Source organism: Phocoena sinus, chromosome 7 (genome assembly GCF_008692025.1).
Source record: "Phocoena sinus isolate mPhoSin1 chromosome 7, mPhoSin1.pri, whole genome shotgun sequence".
NCBI lineage: Eukaryota > Metazoa > Chordata > Mammalia > Artiodactyla > Phocoenidae > Phocoena > Phocoena sinus.
The window spans coordinates 78,927,014-78,943,747 of NC_045769.1; the positions used below are offsets into that span (position 1 = coordinate 78,927,014).

Below are 16,734 nucleotides of genomic sequence, written 5' to 3' on the forward strand. Positions count from 1 at the left end.
TTGTAGGAGTTTCTTATATATTGTGGATATTAACCCCTTATTATGGTTTGCAAATATTTTCTTCCATTCCAGAGGTTATATTTTCACTCTGTTTACTGTGTGGAAGCTTTTCAGTTTGATGTAGTCCCACTTGCTTTCTATTCCTAAACATGAGGAACTAGTTCAGAATTACTATAACGTCCTTTTAGACTCCCTTACAATGAGTGGTGGTTTAAGGATAGCAAAACATGGTTCTAACCAGAACTCTAATGAACATTCTATGTAATTCAGGCTATGAATATGTACCTGGCAAGAGAAATTCCTGTGTATTTAATCTGTGGTCAAGCAGATCCAAGAGAGCCACTTCCCTAGGTTTCCTCTGCTGTCCTCGCCATTCTTTTTGCCTTCTGGAGTCAAAAATTCAGGTATTAGTTGCCTTGACATTTATTAGAAGAAATTGACTGTTTGGATCTCTCTAGTCAGTCATTCTGACAGGCTTTCTAAACAGAAATAGCTTTTTCTGCATAGCACCTGGTGCCAGTGCTGTGCAGGTTGAGGTGCTCACTACAGGCCTACCTCAGTTATTGGTTCAGTTCCAGACCACTGCAATAAAGTGAATGTCAGTCACGAATTTTTTGGTTTCCCAGTGCATATTAAAGTTATGTTTACACTACACTGTAGGCTATTAAGTGTGCAATAGCATTATGTCTAAAAAAGCAATGTATATACCTTAATTTAAAAATACTTTATTGTGAGAAAATGCTAACCAATCATCTGAGCCTTTAGCAAGTCATAATCTAAAGATTACTGATCACAGATCACTATTACAAATATGATAATGAAACGTTTGAAATATTGTAACAGTAACCAAAATGTAGCACAGAGACACAAAGTGAGCAAATGCTGTTGGAAAAGTGGTGCTAATAGACTTGCTTCACAGAGTGTTTCCACAAACATTCAATTTTTTAAAAAGGCAATAATCTGCGAAACACAATAAAGCTAAGTGCAATAATACCATGTAAATGTGTAAAGTTGCCAGATTACAATAAGTTCAAGTTTTGCTTTTTGGAGATTTCTGGAATTTTTAAAATATTTTCAATCTATGGTTGGTTGAATTCATTGATATGGAGGGCCAGCTGCTGTAGTTCAGTCTTCTTTTAAGTCTGTTTTATGATAGAGTTTTAAATATTCTCCATTAAATACTGTGCATTCTTCATTCTGTTAGATTACAGATACTGTATAAGATTTGGAGCCATTTTGAATTTGTTGTGCTTTATGTTATCATTTTTCTATGTGCTTATCCAGCAGGCTTGCTGAACTCTTGTTGCTTAGTGAGTTTTCTGTGTAATACTACTACCCTCAAATGACAGTTTTGGCTCCTTCTCTTCTGGTCCTCATATTTGTGTCTACTATTATTGTTTCAGGCAGAACTTCTAGTGCTATGGTGAGTGGTAGCAGTGATAAACTGGCATCTTGTCTTCTTTCCTCTCCTAAAGGGAATAAGTTTAAAATTTCTCCATTAAATATGATGTTTACTATAGTTTTTTGGTATGCAGTCTATGTTAAGTTGAAGCTTTCTTCTATTCCTGGTTTGCTGATAGTGTTCAATATGTACTTATTTTTTAAATTCTTCAGTGTTTTTTCCACGTCAACTAAGATGATCATATGATATTTCTTTCTACTCTGTTAATGTGAAAGTACATGGATAAGTTTTCTGACATTGCCATCTTTACATCACGAACATGAACCCTAGTTATTCATTATGTGTATTTAGTGGTATGTATATGTGCATACACGTGTGTTTAATTTCTTCTGAATTTAGTTTGCTAGTATCTTTTTTAGGTTGCTTGTTTCTGGAGAATAATCTCTCTTTTCTGGTCCTTAGAACAACTTAATAAGTAACATTTCTTAATGCTTGATAGAACACAACTAAAAACTGACTGGACCTAACACTTTTTTTAAAATTAAAGTATAGTTTCTGTATAATAATATATGTTACAGGTGTGCAATATAGTGATTTACAGTTTTTAAAATTTATACTCCATTTAGTTATTGTAAAATATTGGCTGTATTCCCCATGTTGTACAATATATCTTTGTAGTTTATTTTATACAAAACACTTTGCACCGCTTAATCCCCTACACCTGTATTGACCCTCACCCCTTCCCTCTCCCCACTGGTAACCACCAGTTTGTTCTCTGTATCTGTGAGTCTGCTTCTTCTTTGTTATCTTCACTAGTTGTATTTTTTAGATTCCACATGTAAGTGATATCATACAGTATTTGTCTTTCTCTGTGTGACATATTTCACTTAGCATAATGCCCTTAAAGTCCATCCATGTTGCTGCAAATGGCAAAATTTCATTCTTTTTTATGGCTGAGTAGTATTCCATTGTGTGTGTGTGTATCACACCTTCGTTATCCATTCATTTGTTGATAGACATTTAGGTTCCTTTCTTATCTTGGCAATTGTTAATAATGCTGCTGTGAACGTAGGGGTGCATGTATTTTTTCAAACTAGTGTTTTTATTTTCTTTGGATATATACCCAGGAGTGGAATTGCTGTGTCATATGGTAGTTCTGTTTTTAGTTTTTTGAGAAACCTCCATACTGGTTTCCACAGTGGCTGTACCAGTTTACATTCCCACCAGCATTTACTAGAGTTCCCTTTTCTCCACGTTCTTGCCAACATTTGTTATTTGCATTCTTTTTGATGATAGCCATCTGACATGTGTGAGATGATATCTCATTATGATTTTGATTTGCATTTCCCTGATGATTGATTACTGATGTTGAACATCTCTTTTCATGTGCCTGTTGGCCATCTGCATTTCCTCTTTGGAAAAATGTCTATTCGAGTCTTCTGCCCAATTTTTATTGGGTTGTTTTCTGTTGTTGTTTTGTTTTTTTGTTCATTTTTTTGTTTTTGATGTTGAGTTGTATGAGCTGTTTATATTTTGGATATTAACCCCTCATTGGTCATATCATTTGCAAATATTTTCTTCTATTCAGTAGATTGTCTTTTTGATTTGTGAATGGTTTCCTTTGCTGTGCAAAAGCTTTTAAAGTTTAGTTTGGCTCCAATAGATTTTGAGGATAATGGTTTTGCATTACCATTTCAATTTCCTTAGTGGTTATTGGGCTATTCCAGTTTTCAATTGCTTCTAATAATTTCATGTTTTTTCCAGATTTTTATCTATGTTATTGAGGTTTAATAATTGTTTAGCATAGAGTTAGAAATCATAATTGCTATCATTGTCCGTTTTTTGGGTTTTTTTGAAGAGGGGAGAGGGTGACTATTCAATTTCTGTTGTCATCTTTACTTCCTTCTTGATTACTTACTCTCTTGGTCTTTTTCTAGCATCTTGAGTCCTTTTAATTTTAATTTGAGTCCTTAGCTCACTGGTTTTCAGACATCCTTAACTGTGCTGCTTACGTTTTTTTTTTTGTTTTTTTTAAATAAACTTATTTATGTATGTATGTATGTATGGCTCTGTTGGGTCTTTGCTACTGTGTGCAGGCTTTCTCTAGTTGCAGCCAGCGGGGGCTCCTCTGCGTTGCGGTGCGTGGGCTTCTCATTGCAGTGGCTTATCTTGCTGAGGAGCACAGGCTCTAGGCGCACGGGCTTCAGTAGTTGTGGCACGCAGGCTTAGTAGTTGTGGCGCACGGGCTTAGTTGCTCCGTGGCATGTGAGATCTTCTCGGACCAGGGATTGAACCTGTGTCCCCTGCTTTGCTAGGCGGATTCTTAACCACTGCTCCACCAGGGAAGTCCTGGCAGGCAGATTCTTAACCATGGCACCTCCAGGGAAGTCCCTTAAGTTTTGACATAAAGAATTTTTGTTGTTATTCCGCTCTCAATATCTTTTCTTTTTTCCTCATTTGATTTCTTTTTTTATTAGGTATTAAGTGGTTGGTTTTTTTGGTTTCCAGATGTCAGATTTTTTTTTTTCCAAATTGACTTTTTTTTTTCCTAGAGAAATTTTAGATTGAGTGCAAAGTAGAGAGTTCCCAAATACCCCCTATCCCTCATACATACAGCCTTCCCTTCTATCAACATCTCTCCCCAGAGTGGTATGTTTACTACAGTTGATGAACATACATTGACACATCATTATCACCCAAAGTCCAGTTTGCATTAGGTTTCACTCTTGGTGTTATGCATTCTATGAGTTTGACAAATGTTTGGTGACGTGTATCCCTCATGATAGTGTCATACAGAATAGTTTCGCTGCACTAAAAGTCCTCTGTGCTCTGTCTCTTCATCCCTCTCCCCATCTCCCCCCACAACCCCTGCAGCCACTGGTCTTTTTACTGTCTCCATAGTTTTACCTTTTCCTGATGTCATATAGTTGGAATCATACAGTATGTGACCCTTTCAGATTGGCTTCATTCACTTAATTTTCCTCCATTTCTTTTCTTTGATAGCTCATTTCTTTTTAGCACTGAATAACAAAATAATTATAATAGAGGTGAATAATATTTTGTTGTCTGGACATGCCACAGTTTGTTTATCCATTCAGCTACTAAAAGACATTTTGGTTGCTTCTAGTTTTTAGCAATTATGACTAAAGCTGCTAAAATGTACAGGTTTTTGTGTGGACTTAAGTTTTCAACACATTTGGGTAAACATAAAGGAGCACGATTGCTTGATCATATAGTAATAGTATATATACTTTTGTAAGAAACTACCAAACTGTCTTCCAAAGTGGCTGTACCATTTTGACTTCCCACCAGCAATGAATGAGAGTTCCTGTCGCTTCACATCCTCACTAACATTTGGTATTGTTGGTGTTCTAGATTTTTTTGGCGTTTAAATAGGTGTGTGGTGCATCTCATTTTAATTTGCAACTCTGTAGTAGTGTATGATGTTGAGCATCTTTTCATATGCTTACTTGTATCTATGTCTTTTTTTGTTGAGGTGCCCAGATTTTTTACTCTTTTTACAGATTTAATTTTATTTATTTTTGGCAGCGTTGGGTATTCGTTGCTGCACGCAGGCTTTCTCTAGTTGTGTTGAGCGGGGGCTACTCTTCATTGCATTGTGCGGACCTCTCCTTGCAGTGGCTTCTCCTGTTGCGGAGCACCACCTCAAGGCCGCAGGCTTCAGTAGTTGTGGCTCACGGAGTCTAGAGCGCAGGCTCAGCAGTTGTGGTGCATGGGCCTAGTTGCTCTCTGGCATGTGGGATCCTCCCAGACCAGGGATTGAACCCGAGTCCCCTGCATTGGCAGGCGGACCCTTATCCACTGCACCACCAGGGAAGTCCCTACTCATTTTTCTTAATGATAAGTTTAAAGAGTTTTTATATATTTTGGTTAACAGTACTTTAACAGATGTGTCTTTTGCAAATAATTTCTGTTTGTGGCTTTTTGCATTCTTTTAACTGCATTTGGCACAGCAGAGGTTTTTAATTTTACTTAAGTCCATCCTATCAATTGTTTCTTTCATTGATCATGCCTTTGAGAGACTTATTTTTTATAAGGTATACCTTTTTGCATTATGATCAGAAAGCACAGTCTATAAGATGTTGATTCTTTGCAGTTTATTAAAGCTTCCTTTATGTTCTATGTCAACAGCAATTTTAGGAGTTTTTTGTGCTAATAATTTAAAGTTATTTTGTTTTTCTCTATCTTGACATATCTTTCATCTAAGGAGAGGGGTATATTAAAATCTTTAACTTGAAGGGATGAGTCATCTTTTTCTCCCATATTTTTCTGTTTTTGCTCTGTATTTCAAGGCTCAGTTGCAAATAAATGCATATATGTTGAGGATATGTTCTTTATCTGTTAACTCTTTATCAATATACAAGTCCCTCTTTCTATTTAGGTGGGACAGACAGTTATGATAGTTATTTTTATTTCTTTTTACCTTATAAAAACTTGTTATATTGTAAACAGAATATTTTTCCCATTTTTATTACAAGCTAGTTATTGTCATTCAAAAATTTTTGTATGTTTATCTTATAGCCAGGTAGATTACCAGAGGCACTGGATAATTTGTTTGTTTTTTTTATTTGAGTCTTTAGCAGTAAAGGCAGGAGAATTTATCTCTTTCCCAATCTTAATACCAGTCATTAATTTTATTGCCATAGTGTATTTGTCAAATTATAGTGATTGCAGACTTATGTTTTGGTCATGATTTTAATGGAAGTGGCTTTAGGATAATTTTTATTGGCCTTTGATAAGCTATCATTTAAATGTTTTTCTCTTTATTATTGTATTATTTGAGGATTTTTTTGTTTTTATTTTTTGAAGACTTATGAATTGTCATGATATTCAGGATGTAATTTGATCGTACCAAGTCTATTAGTGTGATCATGTGTGTTTTCTTTTTTCAATTTGTTAATAGAAATACTTTCTTTTATAGATATCCCAATATTGAACTACCCTTGCCCTTCTACAATAAATCCTACTTTGTCAGAGTGTATATACTGAGGATTCTCTTGGCTTTTATTTAAATTCTTTCATTTATATTTATAAGTAACATTGGCTGCTTTTCTTTTTTTGATACCTTTTCTGTTGAGTTTTGTAACTGATAAAGAGCTTTTCATCTCTTTCTATGATCTGAAATAATATTGTAATCCTCTGTTATTTAAAGGTTGCATAAGGTTCTGTAAAATCATCTGGTTTGGTATCTTTCAATTGCGTCTATGGTAATTGGAATATTCAAGTGTGACGTGTTTCTTCTGGGTGAATTTTGGTGAAGTGGTTTGGGAGGAAATCATTTCCTCGAAATTTTGAAATTGGTTGTGAATCTGTTCTATGTCTGTGGTTATTTTCCTTATTTAGAGTAGAGTAGTGAGGGGATTTTTTCTATCTTAGTCTTTGGATTTAGTCATTTTTTTCTCTTTCAGTTTTGTTCAGTTGAGCTTATACATTGTATAAATGTTTACATTTTGAGTTTGAATGTACTGAATTAATTCACAACCCAATGGTTGACTAGCTTTTTTGAATCTGAAAAGTATATTAGCTCTCTTGATAATTGCTCTCTTGATAATTATACATGTGCATTTGTTTTCCTTATACCCCAGGTTTTTGTTTTGGGGGTTTGTTTTGTTTTGTTTTTGCCTTTCAGATATTTTCAGTATCTATTGTGCTGCTACATCATTTGTTAGTGTTTTGCTTTTTTTATTTAGTGCTGCATCTTAGACATTTTTCATTATATTAAAAATAGACCTGGGCTTCCCTGGTGGCGCAGTGGTTGAGAGTCCGCCTGCCGATGCAGGGGACATGGGTTCGTGCCCCAGTCCGGGAAGATCCCACATGCCGCTCCACGGCTGGGCCCGTGAGCCATGGCCGTTGAGCCTGTGTGTCCAGAGCCTGTGCTCCACAACGGGAGAGGCCCGTGTACCGCAAAAAAAAAAAAAAAGACCTGTATAAGAGTTTGTAGTATGAATGGACCGTAATTGAACTGTCATTGGGGGGGTTATTGATTTATCTCTATCTTGTCACCACTGTTAGTAATCTGGAAGAGACTATCCTTGTACAGTCTTTGCAGCTATACAAATGGGATTTTGTAGAGTGAAACTTCAGGATCAAGAGATTATGTTTGCGTTTTTGATTTGATAAGAACTACTAAAGTGACCTTCAGAGAAATAATACTAATTCTGTTCCCAACAGTAGCATGAGAGTACCCTTTTCTTCACACCCTTTTAACATTGCGTACAGCTGCTCTTTGTCATTCATCTGATGAGCAGAATGTTTCATTTTAATGTGCACTTTCTTCATATACTAATGAAGTTGAACATCCAATTATGTTATCTGTATTGAGTTCTGTTAGTGGCCATGTTTATATTTCCATTAGAATGTCTTTTCTTATTGATGGTAACAGAGTTGTGTATGTTAAGGGCAATGATTTTTTAATCCCTTGTTTTGTAAATATATACTCCCAGTTTATCGTTTGTAAAAATGTTTACTTTCCATTGATTGTCCAGGACTGCCATTTGTGTCATCAGTTTTTTATTATTACAATAAGTGTGTCAGTAAGAAAATAGTTTTGGGAATGGTGTCATCTGTGATGAAAGTGCAGAGTAATACTAAGGCTCCAAAGCAATGAATATCTTAATAACTCCTGCAGTGCCCCAAAGAAACTAACCTTAAGGTTAAAAGTAGTGTCCTGGCTTTAGCTCATTTAGAATATACATTTAGGTCTTTGTTAGGTTTTTCCCAGTTTTGCAAAGGCAGTCTAAGTCTTTGATAGGTAGCATTTGCTTATTGCTCTAGAGAGGTCTTATGTTTAAAAAAAAAATAGTAATTTTGTAGGAAAATGAGTCTTATTAATAGACTATGCTAATATGACTATCAGTACTTAATAACTACTTGCATAGGTCATATTTTATACTATGAAGATAACTCTCCAGTTGTTAGTTGTTGATATATTCTTTATGCCACTCTTCATCTTACACTCAACATTCAGATACATTTGTTTTTAAATTTTTCTTTTAAAATATTAATTATTAGTTTTGGCCAGAAGCAAGACATTTTATAATTTTACTTTAAGTTGCAGATCAGATATTTCTAAGGAAAAAGAGCGAAAAATTTATCAGATAAATTACTTTTTCCACTCCAAACTTGACTTTTATAAGTGAATTTGATTATTGCTTAAGACATTTGTACAGAATTTATATTCCTGTCTGAAATGATTTCATTTCTGTTGATGCAAACAGTTGGAGCCTTGATCCATAGTAGGACCTTAGTTTGGGCTAGGACAATGTTGTAATGAACTTAAGCTAGCTGTGTTACCATGGTCATATTACTTTACTTTCTTGTGCTCCATTTTCTCTTCTATAAAGTAGGGATAATAAATGGTACCTGTCTCATAGGGTTATTAAAAGAATTAACTGATAATTGATGCAAAGCAATTAGTACAGGGCTTAATACTTAGTAGTTGGCCAGAATTCATCTGTTCTTATTGATAATTAGACTGTCCCTGAATACAAGCATGAAACAGTATTTCAGTGTGGGTAAAATGTGTTTTTTTTAAGGCAGAAATTACTGAACTGTTCTAGTTTTATCATTTATTTCCTGAATCATTATGAGCAAGTTGTTAACCCTCCTAAGCCTTGATTTTTTGATTTGTAAAATGTGGATAATGGTCTTACCTGCTTTGTAGTACAGTTGTAAAATTCAAATAAAGTAATAGATAGTGAATACTAAATTACTTACTATTTGTTTTTACTAGTTTGTATACTTCTCGTGTTTGGTCAAGTGTACATAGTCCCTTTCTTTTTCATTCCATTATCTCATATGTTTATTTCTGGTGAACTTCCTCTTTCCTTGATGCCTTTAGCAAATGTGACTTGGGAAGTTTAAATATAATTTTGGAACTTAATAGATTTCTTCTTAGTGCAATCCTGAGTTGGTACTGAGTTCATTTTTAATAAGAAATACAGACCTCTTTATCTCTCTTAATATCACTTAATTTATGAAATAAAGGATTGTGCATACAATTGAAGAAGCTTCCATATATGTCTCTTACTGCACCACTTTTTCATTATAGGATGTTAAAATAGGTGAATAACAGCAAGCTAAATATTTTTCAGCAGTTATTTAATGTTTGCTCCAGAGAGATTATAGTTGTCATATTCTGCAGAGGTACTAGAACAAGTTAAGGAACTTAAATACACCTTTGAATTATCTAATCATCCTGGTACATCATTCAGAAATCTAAGATTCTGTAAGTGGTCGTGTCAGACTCTTTACAGAATGGACTTAACAAATCTCTATAGGAAGGGCCGTTTTGTATTAACCCAAATTTGGTCAAGTTCTTTTCTGTGAATTCTAATGGTGGTCTGTAATTCCTTCACTTAACTCTAGTTCTTTTCTCAGAAATTACAGAAAATAATCATCTTACCTCATCTACTTTTGTTAAAATTACATTGATTTATGTCCTCCTTAAGTCATCTTTTCTTGTTCTCCATCCCCCCAGTTTGCAAATGTTCCTTATATAGTTTTCAATTAGCATATTTCAACATTTAACACATCTGAAATTGGAATGCATTCTATCATCCATGATGTCCTATGATCTTCGTTCTCCAAGCAGCACTTATCACCTAGTTGTGCATGACTGAACAGTAAAAGTGCCAACATCAGAAGACTGAATGTCCGTGGTTTGCAAGAAAATCCTAGAAATAATGGCAGAACACTCTTATCAGCTAGGAATAAAATGATTATGTGAGAGAGTAGGAAAAGCGATGAATCACATGTGTTTAGCCACATTCCCAAAGCAGAAATCAAACGTAGATCTGCTCCATTACTCAGTAAAGTTGATAAGGAGGGAAGAAAGGTAAGCCAGTTTTAAATAGGTAAGGAGAAAGTTAAGAACCAGTAGCAGTGGTTTTCAGTTATTTTATGGCTTGTTTCGTTTTGCTTTTAAGAAATGCTGCATTATTAGTAGGATTCTTGGTACGCAACAGGGGATGGATGGTATTGTGTGGAAATATAATGGACATTAGCACCTTGGATACAATAAGGGGTCTGAGTGTAAAGTTTAAGGAATAGATTAATTATTTTATTTGCCTTTTTTCCTTTTTATGTATTCACAGGAGTGATAGGGGATAAAACCTAAGTCTAATAAGTAAGAATAAGGCCTTTCAAAACGTTTAACATAAATCTGAGTGATAAAAAATGTGATGGTTTGACAGTGATTTTACCTTTTCTTCCTTAGAGGAATGTACAACAATCTTTTGTTTCAGATTTGAAGAAATTTGGTATAGATCATTTTTATAACCCTTTTTTGAGCATACTTTAGTCTGAAAAACCTGGTGCCCAGAATTGGGCTTATAGTACCTTTGATCTCATCCAGTAATTCATCCATTCATGATTCTTTGTAAAACTGCTTTTTAAAAACCACTTTATTAAGGTATGATTGACATGAAAAGCTGTACATACTAAATGTGTATGACTGGGTGATTCGGGGAATAAATACACATCCATGAAACTATCACCAAGACCATAGATATCTATCATCTCTCAAAGGTTCCTCCCAGCCCCTTTTATTATTACTATTATTTTGTGTTTGTGCACATGTATATATATGGTGACCTTATAAAAACTCTTAACCAACCCTTTTATTTATTTAATTTCTTTATTTTTTTGACTGTGTCAGGTCTTCATTGTGGCGCGGGCTTCTCTCTAGTTCCAGTGCGCAGGCCTCTCTAGTTGTGCCGTGCGGGCTCCAGAGCATGTGGGCTCTGTAGTTTGCAGCATGTAGGCTCTTTAGTTGTGGCCTGCGGGCTTAGTTGCCCTGCAGCATGTGGGATCTTAGTTCCCCGACCAAAGATAGAACCTGTGTCCCCTGCATTGGAAGGCGGATTCTTTACCACTGGACCACCAGGGAAGCCCCTTAAGCAACCTTTATTTGAGCTATCATGTCTGTTGATACTTGAGGTCTTACTAACAACTTTTAGTAGTTTCTTAGTAGTTCTTTTGGACCCCATTAGTGGATTTATATTCTGTATCAAACTAGTTTCATGTAAAACTTTATCTAACTCATCTTGTGTTGAGGCATTTGTATTCACATTTATCCCTGTTAAATTTCATCTTGTTGATTATTAAGTTCTGATTGTCATACAAAGGCATCCTTTCTGATTTTGATGCCTGCATCTTTATGGCATGTCAGTTTAGAACTTTGTCCAACTTGATGTAAATATTCTTTGGGTTAGATATTCTATTTTCAGTTACCTCCCTACTTGCATTGATCAATTATTCTAAATAACTGTCAAAAGTATGCCCATTTTATACTTTTAATTTCTTCATATATTGCTTTGAAACTAATGATACTGATACTTATTGTCAGTGGCACTGTTAAATAATTTAAATCTTTTTATAATTATTTTTCTTTAGAAATCAATGTGGACTGAACATAAATCACCTGATGGAAGGACCTACTACTATAATACTGAAACCAAACAGTCTACTTGGGAGAAACCAGATGATCTTAAAACTCCTGCTGAGGTAAAAGTTTGAGGACTGGAATTTAGAGATTAAATAGACTGGGTCTTTTTTTTTTTTAGGATTTTGGTGGGTATTTGGCTTTCCAAAGAATAGTATTGCTTATATCAGAAAAGGATGGTACAAAGGCATTCAGAGGAGAAAAGGGTTTATACAGTCACACCAATCAGCAAAAAGACAAATAAAATTCATTCCCTTCTATAGGCAGACCAGTTTTGTTTACTGATATTTGCCCCTGCTCAGGAACCTTTGTCAGGTGGTATCAATTTAAGAAAGGTATTTAAAGAATAAATTGGAAGAAAAAAAGTACTCTCTCTCTGCTTGCCCTTTATTTGTTTTCCTCTTTATAACAAACCTGAGTGATTTCAGATATCGTCTACTGGGCTCTTACATTTTTCCAGTGGGGCTAGGATAATGGAGATGAAGTTAAATTACAAATACTTCCATCTTTTAGAATGGGAAATTGTCTCTGGAAAATATCCCCCCCCCCAAGTATATATATTTCATTTTATGTTGTAAATTTTACCATTCAAAATATACAGATATGCAAATAAGATTGAAGGAATAAACTAAGTAAGCAATATTACCTGTGGTTTAATTAGGAATTCTGGAGTCCTAAGTAAGAGCTGATCTGGCATTTCAAAGCTATACTTGAAGGTTTTTCCTAGTAGGCAGCATTTTCTTTTTTTCCTCCTCTTAATTAAGAATTTGAGGAGGTAAAAATATTTTCCAGGCCACCACACTAATTATAGAACAGCAGTACTTGGGAGGGGAAGTTGGCAGATGATAAAATTTTTTATTTATCCCAATACTGACATAGATATTTGCCCAAGACACTGATTAAATTTGAGTTTTCAGTAGCATTCTCATTCCACCCTAAAAGATTCTGTATATTAGGTTTTAAGTATATCATACATAACAATGCTTCCTTACATAAGGTAGTTCACATAGGTTTGTAATAAATTGTTTGTGAAACTGAAATCTAAGCATAACCAGATCAGACTTTGGTTTCTCCCAAATTTTATGTTTTTCCTACTTGTATTAGTATTTGAGAAGCCTGTTTGTGAAATATGGATGGTAATTTTTACCTATGGTGGGATGTAAATGGCAAGAGCACATAGGGTTTGAAATTCAGATAGACCGGGTTTTGAATCTTGTCTTTGCCCCTTAATAGGTACATTACCTTAGACAAACATAATATATTCAAATAACATTAGTTAGTAAGTGTCCTATAGTTGGTAGCTTATATTATCACCATCTCGCAAGCTTTAGAATTGTATGGGTTGATAGTATGTAGTAAAAACAATGATGTAAATGGTGAAAGATGCTAAGTATATTACTGTTAACTGAAGGTTTTTATTTTGCTTTAGCAACTTTTATCTAAATGCCCTTGGAAGGAGTACAAATCTGACTCTGGAAAGCCTTACTATTACAATTCTCAAACGAAAGAATCCCGCTGGGCGAAACCTAAAGAACTTGAAGATCTTGAAGGTAAAACAGGGAAAGATAATTTTTAATGTTACTTTTTTATGTATATATGTCATTCACATTGGAACAGTCCTTCATAAATAGTATTGTTCAAACAAAGGCCTTATATTTTTTAATTAAGTGATTAGAACGTTTTAAATGGTTTAACAGTTTTATGGGCTCTTATTTTCTTGTTGCTCTAGAACTCAGTTCTATAGATTTTAAATAGATTTTTATTTGATTTGATTCCACTGAAACTAGGATACCAGAATACCATTGTTGCTGGAAGTCTTATTACAAAATCAAACCTGCATGGTGAGCTGCTTTGATAATTCATTTTCTGTCATTATTTAACATTTTAAGAGTATGTCACGAATGTTCACTAACCATAATTGGATAAATCTGCAGTGAGAAATCTCTAATTCAAAGAATTCCTTTCATTTAAGGGTTATATTATAAATGAGCTTGTAGCTTTTAACACTGTACTTTTTACTTTCTTTTTTAAACAAAAAACATCATTTACTATCGGAAAATTGAACAAAAACATCATATACGATATTTCTAAAGACAGCTGTGAGTGTTGGTGCACACATGGAATATGTGACTTAACTCAGCAGATAGCAGAGAACCTTGAACTCTTATCATTTAAAATTTTGTTAATATATTGTAAGACTCTACATTTAATGCTGATTTTATTTTAGCACAACACTGCAGAATAGCCTTTATGTTTATTATGGGAGAATTAAAGTAAATAGAATACTATGCCTCACTTACAAAAGGAGAATTTTCCAACATCCTCAACTATTCAGAATATCCCTGAGAATCTAGAAATACTACGTAATATAAAACCTAGGGCTTAAAATAGCAGAGATTCAGAGTAGGAATTGAGAATTTAGTTCTTTTACTCTTCTAATAGAATCTGGTGTCATAAACTATTGGCTTAGAAGCAACAGATTATAGGAGAATGGGGCTAATAAAGTAGTCTGCAACGTATAACAACTTCTGACAGGAAAGTGAGAATAAAAATTTCTTAAAGGCACTGTGGTCTTACGTCTATTTACGTTTTCCCTGTGTCATCTCATTAGCTTGGATGGTCATTATCCGAAATATTTGTTAATTCGTAATGATAACCCCTTTAGTATGTTTTGTCAGCCATACTAAACAGATTTCCTTTAAAAGGGGATAAGTTTTAAAAATATTTTCATAGAGTTAAGCTTATATTATCATTTACATGGAGCACCTCATTCCCTAATAATGCTGAATAAATGAGATATCTTAGTTACCCGTAAAGGAAAATTTACTTTAACTAGAATGAAAGGTGAAATACTGAGTACAGATCTTTAAAGCTCAATTTATACTTCTATACTAGCATTGGCTAATAATAATATTGTAGATAGGTAGATTCTGAGTTCATTCATGTAAGAAATATCAAGCTCATTTCTGATATAACCCTATTACAAATAGTTGGTGTGCATAACTATCTATCTACCTGTCAATGCTAGTATATATGTGCTGGAATTTCATAACATACATTCGACCCCATTTTGAATTTAGTATCTTTAAAAAAAACAAAAAAACAAGTAGTTTTATCCCTGGGGAAAGTAACTATTTTATTCCAGAATTATGCAGATACTTTCAGGGAGTTTTTGCAGTAGCCAACAGCCTTTGAGAAAGTAGCATTGTGGGAAGAAGCTTTCCTAAAACTTGCTGTTATTTAAAGTTTGTTTTTATTCTTTAATTGCTGCCCTGGAATTTACAGAACCTTTACTCTATAAATGTAGTGATTTTTTTTTTTAAGGGTGGTAAATCTTACTGTATAGAACTTTTATCTCCTTTTAAAGTCTGTTTTCATTGATTGTATTTAAAAGCTATGTAGTACGTAACTGTTCTTTTTTTCTCTTTAATAGCAATGATCAAAGCTGAAGAAAGCAGGTAAGCAGTTTTGGACATCAGTACATATTTACAAATTTAGTATCTCCTATAACATCCTTGTTTTAACTGTATAAATAGTATTTAACATGGTAGGCCTGATAGTTTGATGTCTTCAGGGGATTTGGGGTAGGGAAAGAGATGTTTACTCAAGATACACACTTGATGCTTTCCTAGACAGTTATTAGAATTTGGACAGCATCCTTAACAAAAACTGTTACAGAAAAGTCCAAAATTTGATTTGAATTAATTTGGGAACGGATGAAGTATTGTATCAGTATTATCTCCCTTCCTTTACTCAGGTTTTCCTTTTAATGGGTGAAATGAAATTAATGATATAGGTCAAATTTTATGGCATAATAGAATCTGATAGGACATTTTGTAAATGAAAACAGTTATTGGACTTTTGGAAATGCAGATTGTTGCATGAGTGCCTATCATACATTATCATGAATGTTTGCTGAATTAAATCAAAGTAATTCAGTTTCATACTGTGGTTTTAATCTTTTTGAATGGCTTAATAGTTTGGCAGCACTGCCGTTTTTCCCTTATAGTAGTTTCTCTTATTCATTTGATTTTATGATAATTTAAAACTAACTTTATTTGGCTTTGTGATTATTCATAATGAACTGACTAGCTTTCTCTTTTTTAAATATATAGTAAACAAGAAGAGTGCACCACGTCTACAGCCCCAGTTCCTACAACAGAAATTCCAACCACAATGAGCACCATGGCTGCTGCAGAAGCAGCAGCTGCTGTTGTTGCTGCAGCAGCTGCAGCAGCAGCAGCTGCTGCTGCAGCCAATGCAAGTGCTTCCACCTCTGCTTCTAGTACTGTGGGTGGAACTGTTCCAGTTGTTCCTGAGCCTGAGGTTACTTCGATTGTTGCTACTGTTGTAGATAATGAAAATACAGTAACAATTTCGACTGAAGAACAAGCACAACTTACTAGTACCCCTGCTGTTCAGGATCAAAGTGTTGAAGTGTCTAGTAATACTGGAGAAGAAACATCTAAGCAGGAAACTGTAGCTGAGTAAGTTTAGTAACTTGTTTTCTGCAAATCAGTACCAGACTTCATTAATATAAGAAATTGCTGATCTAGTCAGTGGCCATTAAGTGTTCAATAAAAGTTTTTTGAGAATCAAAACATAAGCCTTTAGATAATGGATAATTTTTGAGATTGAGTTTTGTGGGGTCATGCTTTCAAACTGTTGCAAAACTAATCCACACAGGTTTAGGAAGCAGAGCTGGTGATAGGGTAAGAGACAAATTTGAAGGGGTGCCAAAAACTTAGTAATCAAAATGCAGTATTTTAAATCAAAATCAATGCAAAAATCCCCTGATTAATAGAGTAAAATTTTAAGTAAAGACAGGATCAGAATTATTGATTTTCTTTCTATTTCATTCTGA

At 34.3% G+C, this 16,734-nt stretch overlaps 1 protein-coding gene across 8 annotated transcripts in view; it reads left to right on the forward strand.

Moving 5' to 3' along the window:
* Nucleotides 1-16,734, forward strand: part of PRPF40A (pre-mRNA processing factor 40 homolog A) — a 53,320-nt gene that overhangs the window by 19,718 nt on the left and 16,868 nt on the right. For 4 of the 8 annotated variants that reach the window (XM_032638197.1, XM_032638202.1, XM_032638196.1 and 1 more), the window contains exons 6-10: nt 11,822-11,932; nt 13,300-13,420; nt 13,658-13,711; nt 15,304-15,328; nt 15,986-16,357. In XM_032638197.1, coding sequence (XP_032494088.1) covers nt 11,822-11,932; nt 13,300-13,420; nt 13,658-13,711; nt 15,304-15,328; nt 15,986-16,357 — 683 coding nt within the window. The remainder of the gene's footprint in view (nt 1-11,821; nt 11,933-13,299; nt 13,421-13,657; nt 13,712-15,303; nt 15,329-15,985; nt 16,358-16,734) is intronic. The other 4 variants (XM_032638200.1, XM_032638204.1, XM_032638198.1 and 1 more) reach the window with 1 other exon arrangement.